The sequence below is a fragment of the Corvus cornix genome, chromosome 1 (assembly GCF_000738735.6).
Source record: "Corvus cornix cornix isolate S_Up_H32 chromosome 1, ASM73873v5, whole genome shotgun sequence".
Classification (NCBI taxonomy): domain Eukaryota; kingdom Metazoa; phylum Chordata; class Aves; order Passeriformes; family Corvidae; genus Corvus; species Corvus cornix.
In genome coordinates this window covers 20,624,985-20,648,892 of record NC_046332.1, presented here as the reverse complement: position 1 = coordinate 20,648,892, position 23,908 = coordinate 20,624,985, and the positions used below count along the sequence as shown (strand labels likewise).

At 39.7% G+C, this 23,908-nt stretch overlaps 1 protein-coding gene across 4 annotated transcripts in view; it reads right to left on the bottom strand.

The window, feature by feature from the left end:
- The window catches only part of IMPG2 (interphotoreceptor matrix proteoglycan 2), a 55,686-nt gene extending 32,083 nt beyond the window's left edge, over positions 1–23,603 (bottom strand). For 3 of the 4 annotated variants that reach the window (XM_019283689.3, XM_019283691.3, XM_010396196.4), the window contains exons 1-5: positions 23,258–23,603; positions 21,642–21,902; positions 11,391–11,557; positions 1,831–1,862; positions 1,718–1,741 (exon numbers count right to left, since the gene is read on the bottom strand). In XM_019283689.3, the coding sequence (XP_019139234.3) occupies positions 1,718–1,741; positions 1,831–1,862; positions 11,391–11,557; positions 21,642–21,902; positions 23,258–23,330 (557 nt within the window). In that variant the 5' untranslated portion in view covers positions 23,331–23,603. The remainder of the gene's footprint in view (positions 1–1,717; positions 1,742–1,830; positions 1,863–11,390; positions 11,558–21,641; positions 21,903–23,257) is intronic. The other variant, XM_019283690.3, reaches the window with a different exon arrangement.
- Between the last annotated feature and the right edge of the window lie 305 nt (positions 23,604–23,908).

Genomic DNA, 23,908 nt, shown 5'->3' with positions numbered 1-23,908 from the left:
CCCATGACAGAAAATCACAGCTTTGCTTTTTGTAGGACTCTGGCTTACAAACTTCACATCTTAAACCATGAATGCTCTAAGATGTCCAGAAGGCTCTTAGAGTAAGTTTGGATTTTATAATAATGGCAAAATTATTTCTACTCATTTCTTCCTGATGTTCTATTACCCAGAATAAGTCTACCTGTTTCTGTCACTGCTTCAGTCCTGTATCACTCTCTTTATTATAAAACACTGCCATTTCCAAGCACAAGACAAACAACAAATTATAGAGGAAAAGATACAGTAAACCTAAAGTTTAAACTGATGGCAATAACAAAGATCCCACCCTAAAGCTATAAACAGTCTGAAGCAATAAATACTGAAATAAAAGCAGTGTATTTTTGAGACAGATGCAGCACAGCCCCACAGTGAACTGAATTTGGTAAAGTTTCCCAGTAGTCTACTGCAACCCCTTTAATATTGCCACAAAACACTTCATAAGATGGTTTTTTGACAAGTACAACATTAATCACTCTGATCCAGCTTTCGAGCAACAGTTGGGCTTTTTGCACTGTTCCTTTGCTCAGCCCAGTGCATGCAGACTCTAGGTTCATTAGCGTTGACTCCAATGCCTCTCATGCATTTCTACGTTTACTAGATTTCCTGAATGATCACACAGAGGGATGCAGTAGGTTTCCAAACAAACTTCTTCAGAACACATGTACACTGTCTAGCTGACTTGGAAGCTTCAGGGAGTGCTCTTGTCAAAGGAGCACTCAGCTCCACAGGACAGAGAGGAAGCAACCTTTTAGGAATCATTTTTGCCATTACCAGTTCACATTATTACTTTTAATAAATGCTGTGGTTATGAGATCACTATGAGGATACCTAATTTGGGACATTGGGGGCTTTCCTAAGAAGTCTGTTAAATGATTACTCTTCCCAGAATTTTAATTACTCGTATTTATCATAGCTTTATGTGGCCTTTAAAGCAGGGAATTGAACCTGTCAGTTTTTCACAGGAGTTCAGCATCAGATTGTTTGCGTTTGAATTACCCTAAAAATAACAGTTTAGAGGAAGTTCTGAGTAGCAATAATAATAATAATAATGATTTGAACTTGTTTTTCAGTTCAATAAAAGACACAAAGGTAACAGGTCAAGTTCAGGTTTGCTTTGGTACAAAGAAGCCACAAACCAGACTAGTTTTCAGTTTTATTGCCTTTTTAAAAGTATGAGGAGCCCAAGCAACCAATTCCCTTGTAACTGTGTTTCTCTTGAAATTATTTAAAAACAGCATTTCAAAATATTCCATTTCCTTATTGTTTTAGTGATGATAACCAGGACTACCTGAAAGCTTTTGGGAAAGGTGTTCAAGACAACCAGAACACTAACACAAGTAACTATGGACACATCTCTTTCCCAAAACAGATTTCCCTCATAAAGCCTCTTCAGGTAAATAGCCCGTGTCTGTGCCTGGCAGCCTGACAGCCAAGAAGGTGATGACACACTTAAGCAGAAGTACAAGCCTCAGACTGGCTGAGATATTTTGAGCATGCCAACCATGCCAGGACAGAGGTTCACATGCAAGAACCACTGGATTTCTCCACCAAACTTTTCTGTATGTCCTTTTGAACAAAGATGAATCTTGTTCATCTTCAGTGCACAAATCAATGCCAGCAGCAGCAAGAACCAGAGAATCTACCTATCAGAAGCCTTTTGAAAGGGAAAATTACTTACCCACATGACCAATCAGTGCAGGAACTGACAAGAAAAAGAGAGAAAAGGTTACAAAATGTCTTGGCCTGTTATCTCCAGAGAGAATAAAACACAAGGAGAATACAGATACTCACCTCCCCATTGCTTCCTTTGTATAGGACAGTTTCTGGAAAGCAAACAAACAAATCCAAAATATATTTGAGTAATATAAGGTGAAAGAAATTGAAATGCAGTTTATATCACTTTATTTCCTTCTGTATGCTGAAATAATTCTATTCTCTGTACTGTCATTTGTTAAGTTCAAAATTTATTAACAAAGTCCCTGCTGAAGAGGAAATACATTTGACATTGTCAAAATACAACTGAAACTCAACGTCAGACAGTGTAAAGAGCATTAGGTTTGTTAGAGTTGCTCTATATTTCTGCATTTCCTGTAGTGTTCTGCAGGTACAACAATCTCCCACCTTAGAGGGGGCCAACAAGAAAAACCTTTTAAGGAAGCAGTCTTCAGAAATTCAGTATTACTTCTGCTACTTGTCTATATATTTAAAACCATTGTTTGAAAGTAAAGTTACAGCTTAAAGTACCATAGCATGATTAATCTGATGACTTTGTTTATGGTTATACAAGTGGCAGGGATGATGTTTTTTCATGTGCAATTCTTTTTCAAAAAGACTAAGAAGGGCCACACAGTTCACATTTTTTCCTCAAAGTTCTCATGGTATTAGTGCCATTAGTTCTTGAGGAGAGTCAGAGAAGGCTCTGTGAGGAATACTACAAGAAGTGGAGGAGGTCCTGAGCAGTTTGCAGCATGACAGCTGCTGAGAAATAATGCTGTATCCTGCTGCTATACCAATGTAAAGACAGTATCAAATACTTACAGAAAATTATTGTCCATCCACAAAATTTCTGCTTCTCTGCTTTAGAGGGGCAAAAAGGGATGGTTTGGTGGACTGCTTATTGGGCTGGCTTTCTTTATGTAATCAATGCAGGTATATTTTTCAGTAAAAACAACACAAAGTGGATCAACTCAGGTATCACCTTTGAAATTAAATTACAATTAGCTTTAAACATACTACTTCCACTTTGCAAGCTCCTCTGAAGAACAGCCATTTATATTCAGTGACCTAAGGATGGTCACTCTAAGCTATCCTGATGCTTCTTGTGAAAGAGGGTTGAAAAGGCAAAAGAGACTTTTTGAGCAGGTTGGCCTGCTCATTCTCTTCACCTGTGTTTCTAGGAAAGTGTAGAAACTCAGCTGTTATTGATTTGGGCCATGTCAGTGACTACCCTTCTCTTCTTTGTAGGTCACATGGACATTACGGTCACAGCTAGAATGGCAGACAGCTTGGATATCAGCCTGAGCAGGGCTTGCCAAAATACTAATTTCAGTCAGTTTACTTTTCAGCATGTTCTTTGACCAACATTTCTTGTACAACTCCATTTAATGAAGCATTTGGAGATCCTTTAGTATGAAAAACTAAGACACAGCAAGACTAGTTTTAAGTGACAAAGAAACCAGGTACTCTACAGTGAAAACTAACTTGAGGCCACTAAGGCTGTGTTGGACTTTGGGTAGTTTTTTTAAGGTGTCATTATGCTGGTCTGTACAGTGCCTGTATATTCAGCTCTGACCACTTCCTAGAGCAAAGGAATAGGGGCGCCCCAGTGGGGGTTGCCTGGGCCAAAACTCTATTGCAGGGCAGTCTGAGGAGCTGGTGGCTCCCAAGTTCCCTGAGTCTGGGTCCCTGGAATTAACCAATATGCCTTGCTATTTCCAAGTCATCTATTCAACAAATTATAATGAGAACTTATAAGAACCAAACCTGAAATGTCAAATTATTATTTTAATGGCCAAAGCCTAGAATAAGAAACCCTACACAATCTCCACACCCACATTTTTAATAAGGCATCAAATTACTAAGTTCTCATCCAATTTCATAGTAAACTAGCACCCCCTATTGCTAAACTAGCATGGTCTGCAATAGTTTGTAGCGTGACTGTCTTCCTCTCTCTCAAATGTTTAATTTGCTTTCCAGCCTGGGGTGGGCAAGCGATGATATATTTGAACTCCATGGCAAACATCAACTTTTCCCCCTAATTAGAAGCCAAGGGCTCTAGAGTTCTAATACTGGCTTCTTTAATCACTTAGGACAGAATAGCCTTTGCCAAAACACCTCACCTCTCTGACTCAGTTCCTTCATTCAGATGGAGATAGAAATTTACCTACTGCACATGGACCTGCAAAGATTGTTTAACATCTTTAGCTTTTGAATACTTGAACCAAGACCTTCCCTGACATCATTGTTGTACCAATTCTTCTAGTGCTGGGAGCTGAGTTTTGTGTCAGTTGCTGTAGTGCTCCCCTTTCTCAACAGTTACTTTTACATAATGCAAAGTTATTGTGCATTACTACAAATGTGTTAAACACAGGCTACTGCAATACCACAAATCACATACGCTACCAACCAGAGGAGCTTCTGTCAACTCATGAGCTTGCAGAAAAGCAATTATAGGACATTCTTGCCTGATCCTAAGAGACTACCATTATGCATAGAAGACAAAGCATCCTGAGGGTAATCCCAGGCAGGGAAAAAAGACAGAGGAGATGCCAAGGAGCTCTGAAATAATCCCATATTAATTTAATCCCATCTGTGTAGTACTGTACCAAGCATATTTGATTTAACCCACCTATACACATCATTTACAACAGGAAAGTGATACAACTGGAAATGGTTCTCTATCTGCCTATCCTGACTCCCCAGCATGGTGCGTGGCAGAGCTCCCTTGAAGACAAGGCCACAGCACTGGGCACAATTCAAGGAAATGGATGGAAATGTCCAGAATTGAAGCCATAGAGAAAGGCCAGAATAGGAAGCAGTGCTTTGAGGCACATCCCTGGCAGGTAAGGTAAAAATACAGTCTACAGTGAGTAAGAGGAGAGATAGCAGGAGCAGCTTAGTGGAACAGATATTGTTTCAACTAGGTGCAACTTGAAATGAAGGCTAGAGATATCTATATCTAGATATATATAGATATATATGGCAAAGGTGGAGGGGTTTTCTTTTTAAGCTAGAGGAGGCTAAAACTTGTAATGCAAAGAATGAAAGTCAATAGGAGAACAGCAAGTGCGTGGATAAGAAAAAGGGTGAAGGAAATCTGACATGGCTCAAAGGAGGGCAATTGAAAAATGTTTTTTTGCATCCATACGAGGGGATGGGGGATGTGAAAGAGCAGATGTGATCTGGATTTTTCCAGATTGAGAAGAAACAAAAGGAGGTGTTCTGTGCAAAGAAAAAAATGTAAAGTGTGGTTAGGACATTTAAGTAAACAGAGAAAGGCAATGGTTAGCAAGGAAGGTCACAGAAAAGGGGAAGAGGAGAGACAGCAGAAGAGGACTTCCACAGGAACCTGAGGAAGACAAAATAATCTGCTTCTGTGAGGTATTCAAACTACAGCACTGGGAGTAAGTGGTTCCAAGTAATTCATATCATTGGGATGCTACATCCCACTTTCAAACACAGCTTTTAGAATTCAGGCAGAATCATTTATTGTACATTGCTAAGTACCCATTTCAGCGTACTAAGAAGGTGTTTTGTTACACTACCCATTCAGACATCCTCGGGCAGGGTTGCCTTCTGCCCTTTTACACTAATCTCTCACTGAGCAGTTCGTGCTGCAAACACACTGAAGCAAATAGAGCTGCTCAGGGGCTGGAAAGTCAATACTTTATAAAAGTACTGCGGAGTCAACACCATTGAAGGGTTTGTATCTTGTCCCAGGAATTTTTCAAGTTGCCTTTCGATAGGTTAGCACCTCCCATCACAGTCTTGGGGATTCCTGGGGAAATTGTCTGCCTTTTGATTCTCAGGCAAAGCTCTGCTACAGACTCCTTTCCACACTAAGTCTCAGCTTAACTCTTGGCTCTCAGACCCACCAGAGTGGGCAGGGCACAAATTTCCCTCTGACCAGCAACCAAAAAAAATCCCACAGACCTGCTTCCTTTGGAAAGGATTCATAACCTAATTCCTGTTGTCCCATCCCATCTGCCCAACACTCTCAGATATGCTTAGTTATGGACATGGGATTGTATGGGAGCCCTCAGCAGGTATGGCTGAGTATCTGCTCAACAGATTAAGTTACATGGGTTCTTTTAATGCTTCATTTTTCATAACAGCTTTTCCCAACGTCTTGGCATTGTAGATTGTCATCAGACCTGTAAGGAACAATGTCTCCTTAAAACTTTATTTTCTGAAATTTGATTGAAATCTGGAGAAATAGAAATTGTGACATGCATTACATGCCCACACTGGAAATGCAGGATGCAGACAAAACTTTACACTGAAAGCCCTGAAGTATCAGGCTTTAAGCTGCTTTTTGCTATGGACTTGGGAAGGAGATACAGCCTAGAAAGATGAGGGTCTACCTACCTTCAAATTCAAATTAGAGACTCTTGGCCAAACCTAAATTTCCTGAATTCTCCAGGATTGGTAAAACATGAAGTTTCAGGATTTTTATGAATTAAAAATGGCCCCAATATAACTGACCAAAAGAACAATGCCAAAGTCATGCAAGTCAGAAGGCATCTTTGCTTGTTTTAACTGCTTTGATGAACAGAAAGTTCACAACAATTATCTCAGCCCACCATGACAAGACGTGTGGCAATTACACAGGGAAGTAGGACCATCAGGAGTTTAGGTTCTCTCTACCCATCAAGGAATAGTATCAGACCTCTTTCAAGATATCCACCAAACTGATAATTCACACAGTCTAGATCCTGCAGGCCTTCCCAGTGGCAGGTACTGCTGAGCTGTACTTCATCCTCACACGGGAAGCAGCAGACAGAAACCAGGGTTAAGCAGCGGTCATGGCACTGACTCATGTCTCCTGCTCCAGAAGGAAGCTTCCTCCTCAGCATGATCTACATTTCCCCTGTTTACTAAGGTCTTTTCTCCCATTTGGAAATAAGGGGTCTGAGACTGCCACAAATAACAAATGGCTGAAGAATCATGGAGTTCAGAGATCCTTGTGTGCCAGCAGGAACTTGACAACCGCACAGAAATACCAAATATATTCTACATTTTGACTGTCACTTTTTTGTTCTGCAGTCATTCTACTTGCTTTGCTAAATAAAATATATTCTGTTTGATAAGGGTATTAAACAAGAGGCTGTAAAATTGCTCTTAGTAATCACCCAAGAAAACCACTGAGATGTTTCTTTCCCCACAGCCAAAGGCCACCTGCAAAATGTCAGCCTGTGTGACAGCCACATTCTATAATAAAGTTTCCATTACAAACCAGGAGAAGTTCAACATGCACTTCTGTTCTATTTACTTGTTTTCTGTTGTACTATGTCAGGCTAAAGAAAAAAATTCAAAGTAAAAAAATTTGAAACATGACTTAGTAACAGGGTTTCTTTTTAATATATTCCATAGGAAGGAATGGTATTTTTTCCCTCCTCTTCTAATTGCGATACATTTATGGATTCTATTCATAACAAGATCTGATACTGGGTTTAATTATGTGAGCATTTATACTTCTAGTCAATTTGAATTCACCTGAGTTTCCATTAAAGAATGTAAGCAATCAAGGTATTGGCAAGGTGGCTACAGGGTGAAAGACACTCGCCAGTATCTTTCAACAGAAGCTCAGTGATTGCAGTATATTCTGCAAGTTGTGGGTTTATGGCTCTGGGTTTTTTAAAGTACCACAGACTGCACAAAGATGTGCTTGACTGTAGATCTCCTTTTTTTAAACCTCTTGAAGATATCTTTATTCTTACTACCACTCCATATTTTTCACACCCGTGGTTCTTTTAGCTTTATTCCTCCACACTTAAATGTTCAGTGCGGCATCTTCTGATGCAACTTGTGCAAGAGGCTACTTGCAGGACAACAGTGTCAAAACAGTTCAACCAACTGCTCCAAAACTGCTGCATTATTTCAGTAATTTATAAAGCCAAAAAGTGTGCCCAGCAGCTATGTGGGTATCTAACAAAGTATACCATATGCCAGCTGTAAATTCTCCTATGAACACACAGGTTGTGGTGCTTTGGCAGCAGTGCTTCAATCTCATGGCAAGTTACCCGTTGTTCTTGGGAAACCAGTATTAAATTTGTTTGCATTTCTCCTCACTTGGATTTTCCAAAAATTGCCTAGCACAAGTGGGAACATGGCCAAAATCACAGGGCAGAGTCAGGGCAAATTTGGCAATACTGGAATTCCAAACATACTTGTCTCAAATTGCAGAATGGGATGAATGAGGACATTCTATGGAGCATGGTTTTACTCCCCACTGAAATACAGCTACACAGTAAGGAACACAAACCAAATTAATTTGTAGGAAGGAAGGTTTACATGAAGATTTATACTGAAAAAACCCCACCCTATGGACTGGAATTACCTTCTCCATTTGCATTTCCATCAGGAATTGAAAAGAGAGGTTAACAATCTCACACTTTGTAAATCTACTTAATATCCAAAGAAATTAGTTCGGATAGTGTTCTTCCTATGTAAAGTACTGTCAGTTAACATAAATTAAAATGGAAAATTCAAGGGGGAAAAAAAAAGGATATTTAAAACCATTTTTATGCTTGGCACGAGTATGTCCACCTGCTCCTCCTGAAAATCTGGCAGGTGATCTGCTATAAGAAACTCAGGTAATTTAGTATATACATTCTGTATTAGCACATGCACATGCATGTATATACAGATATTACAGGGAAACCCACAGAGACACACCTCACATCTCCAACACAAAAAAAAGAAGCATGAAAGCTGAGATCAGCTGGTCTAAGCTCCAGCTGATATCCAGTAAGAAAGTATGTTAAAAGTAAGAGAAAAAGAATTTTTATCTGCATGAACTAAGTTAGGTTGGAGCAGACATTGCAGCATCTGTGGATGTGTGACAGTGATTACTGGGGTTTAGAGGAAAGGTTAAGAAAAAAACAAGGAGGAAGGCTAATAAGATTGCATTTAATTACACTGCTCATAACAGACCTTCCTCCCCACTACTACATAAACAGCATGAAAGCAATCAGTTTGCTGAATTATTGTTTATTGAAAGCAAGCCCCACAGATTTAGTTTGCCTAATTTTCAGATACCCTGGACTTCTTTTGAGAGAGAAGGGGAAAGTTCAGGACATGCAGCATTTCTAAAAATTAAATTTCATGTTGCAATCTACCAAAAAGCAATACAAAAAGACACTTTGAAATAAGACTGCCAGAAACTGCCAACATGCCCATACAAAAGAGGCAGCAGAGCAATGCTATGGCAGTAACAGCCAATATATACCAAAAGAAAAACAGAATTACTTTTATCACTGAGGGCTCTAAACTAAACTCTTGAAATTAACCACAGATGATTTGTAGACATTGGAGAGCAGAGGGATATTAGAAACAAGTGGTATTTAATGAGGAGTGTAATGGTCAAACAAAAAAAACCACTGGAAAAGTGAATCTTCCTTTTAAGCAAGAGTGTGGCCTATTAGATGTATCACACCTGGCCACTACAGAGTGCTGTGCACACAGTGAAACGACAGCAGCCCTTTGGTGAGAAGTGCTCAGTGCTTTAGAGGTCAAACCTAAGGAATGGGGAAAAAAATAGCAACAGCTGACAGTGACCAAATGAATGAACATAGCGTAATGAGAGGGAAACAAAATCCCACAAGTAATGGAAAGGCTTGACCATGCAACTTGGTCCTCTTAGCTGGTGAGAGTGGAAAGAACAAGAGGGTAGGACACAGGGCTTTAGAAGGGTGTTTGGTCCCACAGGCTAAACCCCAGTTCTTACCACCACATTAGACTGGGGCAAGCAACCAGCAGCAAGAAGGATGTTCTTAAAAGCAGAGATGTATCCACTACATCTGTTTGGACTTAACATTCTCACTGCTGCTTTAAAAAGGTTTCACACTCTGACAAGAATTTTGTGCACAAGAACATATGAGAAAGGTGAGTCAGTACTAGAGCTAGCAATTAAATCCACTCTCTGACCTATTCATTTAAAAATAGGTCATTGGATCTTTTGACAGTGACTGATTGGGGGATAGAATAGAGTGCTCTTGCCTTCAGTCTTTGGTTCAAAGTTAAACCGAGTTCAGCTTTTTATTTAAAAAAAAGTCACCTGACAGGTTTGTGACATTTTGTGGAGTACAGAGGTGACAGCATTCAGTCCCTCTTACCACAGACTAATCTATTATCAAATCAGCCCAAGAACCATCACCTTTTACCAATTGTGCTGAAAGAAAATAGAAGAATGAAAAGTGCTTTTTCCAGAATATTGCAGTGCTGAAGGGAATATATCCATCTACAGGAGAAAGGAAACCTAAATTATATATAAACCTTCTGAAAAGGCCAAACACAGAGCACTTTAGCTGACTCCACCGTAATGCTGCAGAGCCATACCCAAAACAGGAGAGCAGCAGTGTGAAGTTAGATGCATCAACCCGTTTCCAAGAGTCATTTTGATTTCTTTTAATAAATTCCCACTATAGATCATCTCATTGCCAAAATTTTACATAAAACAGTTGCATGCGCTGTGTGCATTAAAAAAAAAAAAAATCACATTAATTTTATTTCTCTCCATCCTTTTGCAAAGTCTTCTAGGGGCAACAGCATCATCAGACTTCACAGAAGCAAACTTTGGCTAGCATCACCTGGGAAGACTAACATGCAGGCTCAGGAAAAAAAACTTGTCTCCATGATCCACAACAGTCTCCATATTCACGTTCCTTAGTGCACATTCCTAGCATAGAAGTGCAATAAAAGAGGAGGAGAGGAAAAAGTCAGCGCATCCACACTGACTGAACATTACTGATTCTATGGGGTTACACATTTAAGACTTACCATTCGTTAGCTTGCAAAGGTAATCATAAAGAAGATCCATAAGCCGCCATACATTTTAAGAAGGTTTTTATCCGGAGAAATTAAGATATCTACTGTATCTTAGATGAATACAAAGTTAAGCACTTAATTTTAAAGTTCACAAACTCCTGAAAACACATCTTTGTATTTCATTTGAGACAGGCTTTTTTAGTTTGACATATTTCTTTTGTTTTCTTTAAGCTAAAATAAACTTGAATCAACAGAAAAGATACTAAGATATTCAGCATTTTTTAATTGACTTGTTTTACACTTGTACACTGATTTTAACCTGCAACTTCCCATGGTGAGTTACCTAATGTTATTTATTGCCTTCATAGGACACCGAAGTTTTTTTATTTACAACTACACTCATTTCAGTCAGGCATCAATACACAGACATCACAAACCTGTAGAACATTAAACAGGCAATTATGCCACAGGGCTTGGTAGCATCAGAACTACAGCTCGGAACTTCCTGCTCCTGAGTGCCATTTGGGCTGAAGGCACCTCAGTGTGCAGCTCAGAGCAGGAAGGCTGCTAAATGCACCACAACCTGACTCACATCATGGATCTGGACACCATCTACCTGTCAGGAGCACATCTACTGAAGACAACATTCTCTTCATCACTGCTGCTTTTCCCTCCATTGGATCACCCACAGCATTGTTTTGGAACTGATCTCAGAACTATGGATCCTCGAGCTGGAATACCCACGCCTGTCTCTTTTAAGGGCTCTGTCCATTACTGCCAAATGTGATATGCCAAAGTTGCATGTTGCAGTAGGACATGATGCCCTTGCCCATGAGGACACTCCAAGCAGGTGCTGCACCCACCTTCATGATCAGGCTCCGGTGCTCCTCAGACTGACTGAAGTTGGTGCCCATTTCAAAGATGCTCATTATTCCTTCCTCACACAGGCTCATCCAGGCATTATACTCTTCACGCTCCGGCAGTCTGTCCCAGAATGTCTTGAAGACCTCCCAGACTGTTTCCTGGCACACTGAAGGCACAAGAAAAGTCTGGTGTTAGTACAACAGGAGTGCTTCTGTGGCATGAGTGGCCAGGATATTATTGTCCCAATTTTGCAAGCTTATCAGCACATTAACACATAGAACACAGCGACCTGACATCTACATGGAAATGTGGAAAGCATTGAAGGGACTGAAATGAAGACATAATGGATCTTCCACACTCATACTACCTCTCTCCCTGACTTTTTAAACAGAAATAATTAAAGAAAATTTAAGAAAAAAATAAGAGAACATGAGAAAGCACTTGTCTCTTAACAATCATCAAGAACAGTATTTCCAGTGAGTGAAACTGCCCTTTGATCAATGAATCAAATTTTTAGAAAACCTAGAAAACCAAAATAGTATGGCAAATGTCCTCAACAGGAAGTAGAGGTGGAGCTTAAGTTGTAAGAAAGATAGTGGCACTGATCAAAGTTTAGTAGGCTCAGTCAGTTACAATTCCTTTGCTCTAACAGCTCTAACTGTACTGTAGGTGTTCACTGAGAAAGAACTGGACAGCTCTGAACAGTCAGCCTGAGAATTAAGGTTTAATATCATACACTACACTGTCTTCTTTAACCTCCCAACCTTGCACAAACTCTTTTTGCCACTCAGAGCACTTGGTCACATGATGCTCAAGCAAGGACAACTCTGTGACCCAGCATAACTCAAAGAGAGAAAGATTTATAGGATTTCCCTTGTGTCCTGGAAGACAGCAACATTAAAAGGCAAACTCTCAAAATAATTTACACCAAATGCCATCCTGAAGTAGTAGTGGACAAACCTGCTTTTTGACCTTAATCTGATTTCACTACTTATGCAGACAGTTCAGCAGAGGAATGCTTTGCATTCCAGGAAAGTCCTGACATCACAAGCAAGCCCTTATAGGAGACTAAATCTATCTTCAGGAAGTCATTTTCTTCAATCAGCTTTAAAATTAGCTCTGGGCTGCCAAACCCAGTATCTTGCTGTTATTTCTTCTTGATACTTTTTTTTCCAAATTCCAAAGTTGTTTAAATGTACATATGTAAAAAACACATAGATCACATATGGAAATATTTTCATTCAACCAAGACATGGACATTTTTCTTAAATGCAAAGGCTTTACAAATAACAGCCTTAAGGAACTGTTTCCTATGCAGCAGCACCCTTAAAGCTTAGCTGACTCTGGCACACTGGATGGCACCATGCAGAAGAAGTTTTTTTTTCCACCCTGCATTTCAGTTCATCAGAGCAGTTGAGACCATTTCTCTGTTGTGGAACTCTGCAAATACAAAGACATTTCTCATGTCCATGCCACGCTCCCAACAGCTTTATGACATGGAGATTAGCATTGTAGCTCATCCGGTATGTGTGACCAGAGAAAAATAAAGTCCCCAAACTCTTCATTATTAACTGTCAGTAGGATGTTACTGTTCTAGCACCCCTCCAGCATCTAGGCGGTTAACTTTATCTGTAAGACACAGTCTTCTGGAAAGTATTGTCCACGTTTCCAATCAGTTTCACTTACGCATCTCTATTAAACAGAAACAAACAGACAAATTGACAAACATCCATGCACCATCTCACATCCCCCCCTCAAGCTACACTTGCAAACCCTTTGAGGCAGGGACCACATTTCCATCCGACTTCTGCACAGACCTCAGGCAATGAAGCCATAATCCTGCTCCGGGATTTCTGGTTCCTGCTGGAGTACTAATAAGCTTCCTGAAGCAAAATAACATCTGTAGTACTCTCTCTACCATCCCACTTGTAAGAGCTAGGCACCCAGTAAAAAACTGAAGTCTAGTTTCAAATCCAGAAGCCTACACTAAGGAATATCCCTTGCTCACATTTCTTTTGGTGGTACTTATATCCTACATTCTGGATCTTTCACTCTAGGTGCCGCGTTGTACAGCAATGATCCTGCAATGAGATTACTTCCTGTGGCTGGGGTAAGTCCTCGGCAGACTCTCAGTAACGACTGAAGCTATAGCAATAGCTTGCAAATACATTCCAGGGACACTGTCTAATCCTTTGGTTTTCAAATGCCAACAGGCAAAGGACTGGCTTCCCAGTTGCAAGTAATTGAATACAGTTTTCCTTAATGCTCTTAAACAAGTTTAAAATAAATGTGATGAGACAGTGTCTTGCCTGAATACAAGCTGCTACCATACAAACAGTTGTTCCAATCGGCTCCCAATAGATTAAGGATTTTCTGTGTGTCCTTTCATTTGGAATTAGACACCCCACTGAATTCCAGCCCCAAAGGCTTTGTGACATCTGTGGGCTCCAAGCCCATTAATTAGATCTAAGCTGTCACCACAGCCATGTATTCTGCAAAAGGAAGAAATGAGATATGGATAAGCAGTCACATTTTGTCCTCTCTAGCCTCTCCTATCTAGCTGTTTCCACTGAGATGAGCAACAAGTTGGATAACATAGTGCAAATTCCTTCTGTATTCTCTTCCTTCCACAGAGTCTGAGAGTGTGTTAGTTCTGACACACGAGGACAGATAAAAAACTCCAAGCACACATCTGCCACAACTGCCATTTGAACACTTCTGTTAGCCCTGTCCAGGAAACCATACCCTCAGCCATGGTGAGCAGCTTGCCAACACAATCACCCTGCAACCTTGTTGACACACAGTCTGTCTTGTCACTGTCTTGCTTATTCCAGCTGGACAGTTCGTAAAGCAGGGGATTGCTCTGCAGGATAAAAAATCCAGGCTGTAAGTGTTCATCACAAGAACCAGCCTCAGATGTGCTTACTTATAGGGTGCTCAAGAGTAAATGCAAAGAAAGAGTGAAACAAAATTGTTCTTTTTCTTTCTTTCTTTCTCATAAATATTTTCATTGTTTCACAGTTAGAAGAGAGTTGCCATTCCGAGCATAGAGACAGAACAATACAATTTATTCAGTGTGGTTCAAATCACAGACATATAAAGAAAGAGACAAGCACAATTTATCTTCCACCTCTCCTTCTGCAAAGTCGAAAAGGGAGCCAATTCTTACCTTGACTTGATGTGGCCACCCAGGGAACTGAAAAGACACCACCCTCACAGTGCATTCAAGTTGGCTAGTAAGTGTGATCACCCTTCTTTTAACTTGAAGGTAAGCACACCCTGTGATGGGTTTTCAGCTATCTGTAGGTGAGGGAGGTTTTTCAGAGTTTCTTACAACAAATTCTTGATAACTCCCATAAAGAAAAACATGTTTTTCATTAACTAGATTTTAAGCATTCTGAGACTCTGTAGACAAAAGTTGGAGGCACAAAACCGAAGTTAAACAGGACTTAACTGGAAGATTCAGGAAATAACTATAACTTACTTTTTAAAATAATTTACTATCTTTCCTTTCTGTCCTTCCAGAAACTTGCCAGTGTCTGTGTCAAATACATTATACAGATATGCTGACAATAAATTAAGCAAATTTGACTAAGATTTAAAATAGCAACTCCTTGAAACCTAAACAGAAATTGAAACAAAATGAGAGTCAGGGGGGACCAAACAGTTGACCACTGAACTTTTCAAGCAGAAATGCAACTCTGACTTTTAAATATACAACATTTAAAGGAGATGGAGAATGGGAAAAAAATTGCTGCATAAGAGCTTATAATAAATTGCCAGGAGCCCAATAATTCAGAATTATGATTGAAGCTGCTGCATTTTGCATTATGATCTTTCCAGGATTTAGTTTTCTAAGACTAGCTACAAAATTCTTAAAAAACCGACCAAGCAGACAGGCCTGCCAGCATGAGGAAGAACTGCTGAGCAGACCCAGCAGCACTGCCACTGCCACCTGAAGAGCATCTCTGCCCTTGGGCCATATGCAAAGAGCTGCTCTTCATGTCTGGATCTCACACCAAACTTTCACTAGCCTGATACAGCGCACAGATGTGTGGGACAGCATTAGCAACACCAGGCCCTGGAGGAGACGGGATTTGTGATGAGGCCTCTAATCCCCAGCAAACAATACTGATTAAAAGCATCATAAAATCGAGATCAATCTTTTAAGGCAGTGAGCTAAGAGTCTTGAAGCTACATGTGAGTGGGAAGGTAAGCTCCTCTGGAAAATTGCTTCCTTCATCCCATGGCTGCAGTAATAACTAACTTGTATTTTAATGTTAGTTGATCCCTCGGCTACATTGCAATTTTCCACCAAAGAATTCAAGTGTTTAAAAAAAAAAAAAAAAAAAGAAGGTTTATGAGATAAAGAGAAGCTCCCTGCTACAAGAGATATGATCAGGTCCAGCTGACTACAGGAAAAAGAACAGGTATGCTGAAGAAATGTAACCGACTGGCACAATAAACCAGAATTCAAACCAAGAATGCAAATCACATGGCTTGTTCTGCATTTTGTCTCCAAAGTATATTTTGCATGCATATACTACATTTTCCATGTACTCCCCATCCTGAAAAGCTTCACAAATTAGAAGTCACTTAACTCATCACTGAAATAATCATCTTCAGGTGAAAGAGGAGGTAGGAAAAAATTAAAAGATCAGCACATTTGGTCCACGCCCTTGTGCAAGCTTCTACTTGAGCCAGGTGTCACAGGCACTTGAAGTAAGCAATGTTTTAACCTTTAAAGGCCAAGGCGGGTTTCAAAGGCTGCTTCAGAAAGCCAGACATGTCATAAGACAGTTCCAATGGGAATTGTCTGTCAGCATATCTGCTTCAAAAGCAGAAACACCCAGCCCTTGGGAGCTTATCTACGTCAAATGCAGTGTCTATGCTCAAGCAATACTCAAAAATAATAGACAATATCCTGAAAAGCTTAAGATAATTGTGTTTCAACCCAAAAAATTCCTCATAGGCAGACACAAGCTCTTTTCAGTCCTACTAATCTGCAGGAAGGAGTGAAAAAAAATTGATTTGAAGCATCTTTTCCTAAAGACATCGTCACTGTTTTCAAAACCTCCAGCTAAGATCTGTGATGTAATTAAATGACTTTTCTCTTGCTCTGAAATTCTCCAGCCTGGCTACCCCTCACACACCTGGAGCATCCTGGATACTGCATCCTTGTGGCTCAAGCTGTACCACTGGGGATGCATTGATCTCTCAAACAGGAGACAATTAGCCTATTACACTCAGTGTGTGCTCAGGGATTTCTGAGGTTAACAGAAGAGGCACCACATGACAGCACTGAGCACCCTGTAGGGGGTAGGGTGGCTTTCTGGCCATTTGTGTAAGTGGGCAGTGCTGGAGTTTAATCCCAATTAAATCTCATTAGTGCTTCTTAAGAGTTGAACCGTGTATGGTGACTAGGAGCACTGAATCAGGCTGAATATTCTATTTTGAGGCAACATGAGACCAACTCCTCCTCCTCTCTAATAATTTCTGCACAACTGAACAGCTTAATGGCAGAGGGGTTTGATGAAGACTACAGTCACACTGACAGATACCTCCTATGAGGTCGTTGCTGCAAAGGTTTTGTTAAATTAATACACACATGCAAAGAAATCACTCATCTATTGCTGCAATGCTACTGTCTATGGCCTATAACACCCTTAAAGCAACCCTTAAAAGATACATTAAAGAAACAAAGGGTTTAAACGAAAAAGGCTTGAATGTGAATTAGCTAATTCACATGAAAGATTTTTGATTTGAACATTACCATACTAAAATCTAGCAAATAAATTATTCTCACCAATAATATTTCAGTGCAAACAAGTGTGCTTCATGGAAAAAGTCAAGTTTCTCAGAAGCATATGCTGGCATCTAAAAATTCAAACATAGAGGGAGACAGACCTTCTACAAATAAACTTCAGAAACTAATTGCTGAGTATGAGCTATAAGTAATATGTGCCAGGGATGGGGCAGAAACAGGGAAAAAAGGCTCACCCAGCTAGATTCATTATTTAATGTATTCTATTTAGCCAGGTAGTTTTTATGACTTTTGGCTCTTTGCCTTCGTCATTAGCAAGATCTGAATAACTTGTAACATTTATGATTTCTGTATCAAATTGAAACTTTACTCTTAACTATGTTCATAGGCAGAAAATAACATCATTATTTCTAATGTTTCAGTAAACAGATTTGAAGGGACTGAAGAAAGGGGAAAATGAGCAAGCATAGTGCTATGCCCAGTCTAAGGACTACAGTCATGCATAGAATTTAATTCCTGAGAAACAGGAATTCTTTCCAAAGTTCAGAAATGCCCATATGTCTCATCAGGTACAGCCCACTGCAATACCATCTGTTTCGTTGTTTGGTCAGTATCTGTAAAAGCTGTCCTTAGATGTTTAGCTTATCTGAAGCTCTGGCTGACAAGAACAGTTCTGGCAGAGAGACTATCTGGTCTACTCATGTGAAAAGAGGATCAGTGCTCACAAAACCAAAAAGTACTCATGAGCATACACTGAATAGTTTAAGAAAGAGGGTCACAGTAGGAAAAATTGCAAAGAGGCTAGGAAAGGTAGCCACCAGAGTAATTACATCTCAGAGGTGGCAAAGAAGCATATTACCCTGAGCCATGGTGACAAAATCCAGCAGCATTTGTTTTACCCAATTAACAGGCATAAGACAGGTGAACAGTACAAGCCATGCTATCTTGTAATCCTTATATTGTTTCTGTTTTACACGCTAATTCAAATTCTAAGTCTACTACAATCCTCTACCAACAATTTTCACAACAGAGAATGGAGAGCTTCACTGAATTGTCTGCATAGAGTGACTGGTCACAACAGACTTGGTCTGAGTGGGCATGGCTATTTTTCACATAATAAATTTAATTTACCTGTGGCTTGGGCTACCATTTCCCTGTCAGCAGCAAAGAACATCATAACAGACATTATCATGTCTAGACCACTCACTGTCTGAAATCCCACTATTAGATTTCCACAACATTTTTTTGTGGAATCTCCAGCTGCCCATTGGACACACTTTGTGTTTGTCACAGCAGTCTAGCCATGAATCACCATTACACTTATAAGACTCTTCCATCAGCAACCATAACACTACACCATTTAAAAGGACATCAGTTAAAAACACCCTAAGACCCAACCCATAGGCCTACAGTACCAAATCTGTAAACATCTATGACTGATTTCCATCCCCATATTGAAAAAAATGAAATAGAAAATCAGACAACAGTAACCTCCAAATACAGCTACAAGAGATACAGAGACTGGGCAGTACAGAGACAATCATAATCCAGGATTTGTCTCAAAAGAGTGAAAATAGTATCATCTGCTACTGCAAAACTCTGTTCTGCATGTGATTGACTGTAAGAATAAAGCAGCACTTCAGAAATTTTTCTTTTAGATTTCAGGTGTAGAAAAACAAGTACAACTCCACCCCTGTTCTAGGCTGGTGCTTCTGAATACCACAGTAATAAAACCACCAGTGAATAATCATACCATTAATTGGACTTCCATATGTTGAAGGGTGATACTGCTGTTTTAGAAAACACTGATTTTTCTCCAGATCCCCACATTTTGTTCCACTTTGATTTTTTAATGGCTTATATTTATTGTATTCTTCATCTTGTATCTTTTTAAGGCTCAAACAATCCAGATGTTGTAGTCAGAAAACAAAAAGCTGTACACTGTTAAGCCTGCAGCAATATGACATAAGCACTTCCTTAAAGCCTATGACAGGAATGTTCATCTGTCATTCTTAACACTTAGAGAGGCTTTTGCAAGCTAGCAAAAGTAAACAAAGCTAGGAGCTACAGACAGGTAATTATATTCCCCCCTGTTTGCCTCTGAGGTTGACACAGATAGAACAAACAGCCTGGATAAGCAGCACATGCAAACCTTTTCTGATTTTCTAACAAGCTTTTAGATCAAAATAGCAATCAACCTTTCCTTCCAAGGTAGTGGCATTGCACTGCTGGCAGTAAGGCAAAACCAAGGAAAGAATAGACTATATTAAAACCATCCTTTCCAGAGAAAGTATATATTGATATTGAAGTAATTTCTTACTTCAACATATACTGAATTAAAAAAAGATTCTAAAAAATACACACTGAGGTTGAAAAATCAGCAGATTCTGTGTACATTTATATTTATTCCCTTCTGGGGTCAGTTGTTTTCCTAGTCACTCATAGTGGCTGGTCTCTGAGTGTTAAACAGTGACCCCACCTTTTCCTAGGATTATTTTGTTGACAGAGGACTGTGGCAATTCGGATGGCTACTAGAAGCTTTGCATGTAACTCAGTAACACTGAATTCAGATACCAAGTACCCACCAATCCTGCTCTATCACTCCACTCTTCAGCTGGACAAAGGAGAGAAAATGTAACAAAAGGCTCTTGGGTTGAGGTAAGGACAGAGAGAGATCACACACCAAATTCTGTCAAGACAGACTCAACTTGGGGATATTCCTTGAATTTATTACCAATCAAATCTGAGCAGGACAACGAGAAATAAAACCAAATCATGAAACACCTTCTCCTCACCTCCCTTCTTCCCAGGCTTAACTTCACTCCTGGTTTCCTCTAACTCCTCACCTGCAGTGGTGCAGGGGGATGGGGGAGTGGGCCTGTTTCTGCCACTACTTCCCCCTCAGGGGGAGGACTCCTCACACTCTTCCCCTGCTCCAGTGTGAGGTCTCTCCCATGGGAAACAGTTCTTCGCTAACTTACATCACCTCAGGTGCCTACTCGAGACATCATTAGACACCACCCAACACTCCTGGAACAGCAGTTTCTGCTGACAGAATGAAGATGACAAATTGCTTGAACCAGACCTTGCATGCCTTGCTGTTAATTAAAGTCACCTCTTCTCCTTTCAGAGATCTTTTTCAAAAGTTTTGACTTAAAAGCACTAAGGGTAGTCACAGCCTCTCTGCTCAAGGAAACCTTGTGGATTGTGGAAGCTGTTAAGTCCAGTAAGGAAACAGATGGACTAGGTGGATTTTTGGTTCAGCCTAGGATTATTAAGACCTAAATATACTTTTGCAACCTAATTAACAGATTTCTTTCTTCTTTATTATCACTCACACTTTTGCTTAGTTGGTGTTGCCCTAATCTACCCCTACCACAGGTAAGTGAGGGGTGACTGAAGTTAAAGCCCATGGTATATGTGGATTCATTTGGAGCAAACAGAGAACAGTTGAGTCCTATTGGGTGGAAATAAGAAACTGGCAAAGCCTGTCAAACCATCAGCATCATCATCAGTGTCAACATCCCTTGCAAGCTGGGCCCAATTAATATTTGAATGATGCTCTAAAACCCCATATAATTCCACTTTGTTCTCCAAATACATTGTTTATGTTTACTTTTATGTAAACACTAAGCAACTCCTGGTTGCTATTGTTTTTCACTTGTCTAAGTAAATAAACTGTCACCAGTGAGAGTTTCTCTATAGGTAATCAAATCTCATCAAACATGAGTCTCCGAACACCCTTCCTTCTCCTCTGACAGCAGCTCTTTGTCATTTTGCCAGTTTTGTACAAACATGTTAAGATAATGACAGATTGTTTGAATGCTGCAGTACAGACACACAGAGCAGAAAGTGCTGTGTGACTGTGATGCCCCATTCCAATGCTGTCAGACAGAAGGGTTCGAAATACATCATGTTACTGTAATATTTCATCTGGTGAAAGATGTCAGTGGGAATACTGCAGCTCTTCAGAGAAAGCTCTGTCACACCAACTTCCACATTTTAAAAGAAAGGCTTCCTGTCTATTATACTACAGCCCAACACACAGAGATTGGCTTCCTACACAAAACACACTGCATTTCACACAACCAGCCAGAGCCAAAAGTCACGTGGCTGAGGTGACTTGACTCTTCTGACTGATGCCTCAGTGAATTCTACTGGCACTTTAAGAACACTAAATAAACCCAACAGACTCTGCTATTTAGTTACTCTGTACATAGCACCTGTTTTTCTCAGCATTCAAACTGTTCTGAGAAAGGATTATTTTAGTAAACAATGTGGTTTCAGGGACCAAGAGTTCTTATATGAGTGTAGACAGACAGTGGGTTTTATCCCAGACCAGCTCTTCATAAGCAAGATTATCACAGAAAAGTTTCTTCCAGTAATAATGTATTTCCTACAGCCTGATATTTACTATGTTTAAAAGTTTAATTAAACTTTTTTATAAGTGAATGTCCCTTATCAATTACCCACGAGATGTACTTACCTCTGAGCCTGAAATACTTCAGATGGTTGGCAATAGCCTGCTCAACAGATTCATCAGGGCAGATCTTAACTCCACTGGGGAACAGAATGGACCGCTTCCTTCGTAACTGCAAATGCCTGTGGAACTGCTCAGCATCCATGATGCTGTTAGGCTTTTTCAACCCAGGAGGCAGAGAAGGGTTTGCCAGCTGCCAGTCACTGAGCTGAGGGGCTGGTGAAACTTCTTCAGCCTGTCCTCCTTCTGCAGCTGAATAAGCTTCTGCTGTGAAATTAAAACCACACAAATTTCTCTGATGAGATAATGATGCAATCATTAGTATCTTCATTCCACTTCTGTAGTCTCTGAAGGACATTGCTGTGCTTTTTTCTGTTAACAGAACCTGTCTCTGACTGCGATGTTATCAACAACCTTAAGCTCTTTACAGTATCCCATCAAATGGTAACATAGTGTAAGGCTCTAACCCTTTGAATTCTACTGCTTTGTGTTTAACTTCCCTTCTGTCATTAGGCTGAGGTCAATGGGACTATATTTGTAAATAAACATGTATTTAGAAGCTTTCAGGGCCAGAAGTAAAACAGAGAAATAATCCTACTCCATACTTTCTTTCCCCAAGAACCATCTCTATAGCTTGTAAAAAGAAAGTTGTTTGAAAGGACAGTTAACCTTTCATCACTGAGGCAGGTCCCTACTCTTCTAGAGCAGGGGAAAAAAAAGAGGAATAAAAAGGCTCATCAGCTTTATGTTGGGTGTTTTTTTTGTTGTTGTATCTGTTTTTTTGTTGTTTTGTGGGGCTTTTTTGGTTTTGTTTTTTTGTAATTTCCTCTTATATTAGTTGTTCCACATCATTCCAGAAGAAACTTGAGGAAACAGCTGAGGTAAGAACATGTATATTGAGATTTAGTCTGACAGTCTAATTTTCTATCCTTCACAGTTAGCTGATCTAAAATTATTTAGCTCAACTTCTTTCACTTTTTCTCCCTTTTCCTTGGAAAATGTGCCTGAAAAACAATCACAACCAACCATTTATTAGAGAAAGAATAGTAATAACTCTATGGCATTTCTCATCCCACAGATTATGAGTTTATTCTGGAACTTCAAAGTCAGTAGACCTTTGACTTTTATGAAAGGTGAAAGGCATGGCTATTTGATAGTATATTAATAATGAGCACTGTTGCAGAAAATCACCAGACGGTCTATCAGAGGCAGAAAAGAACATCTAAAAATGTCACTAAGGTAAACCCCCAATCTCTACCTAAACTGACACATGTTCAGTGCCCAAAAGCAGAAGATGGAACCTTACTTTTTAAGATTTAATACAAAATTAATAAAGAAAATAAAAATTGAAAAAAAATTACCAGTATTTAACATCTCAAAGTTGAAAAAAAATTGCCTCCTATAGCTACTTCTATACTCAAAACAAGACAATTGTGCAGTTATACCACCTGGCAATCACTCAAAGTATTCCATATTTACACTGCTATCACAGCACAGATTTGAACAAACATTTCTCTGTATTAGCCCCCTTTGTTACAATTAAATCAGAGAGATATTTTTAATTCTACACACTGCTATAGTTAAATTTGTAAACGAGAACGTAAGAAAGATGTCTGCATTACCTGCAACTATTTGAAGATCTGTGTTAATCATTCCCGGAAGGCAAAGAAAGATTTTCCAAATGAAGCCAAACATACTTATTTGTGTAATAAAAAAAAAATTATAAAAGCAAAACCCCCCAATCCCTTTTAGCAAGAGAGCTGTTGTCTTTACAGTAGCCTTGAACCAACCAAGAGCATTGCCCTTCTTGGAAATGTCTTGACGTCACACATTATCTTTGGAGAAAGCATTAGGTAAAAAAAGTCAACCAAGACATCCTGGCACTGTTCTTTTCAAAGACAGTATTCTGCTTTAGTGAAGAAACAAGAAAAGGTGATCGAAGTAGACTCCTTGGAGCTAGCAGATGGACTGACACAATTTTTTAATTTTAATCTGGCCAGCTAAGCTCTTTACCAGGGCTTTCATACCATTAACAGACAGTCCAAACAAGGACAGCACCTTCCACGTTTAATTAACAACACTTTTCATTGGCCTTTCAATTTCTGCTCTTTTTAAAAATCCTACTGACCACAGAACATCAGGGGGAGCACACTAATCTCCAGTAAAAAGTCTCAGTGTGTTTTGTCTTCTGCTTGTACAAATATACACACATATATAAATGTATGACTGGCTTAAACACAGTGGCATACATAAACACTGAAGCAACCTCTCTG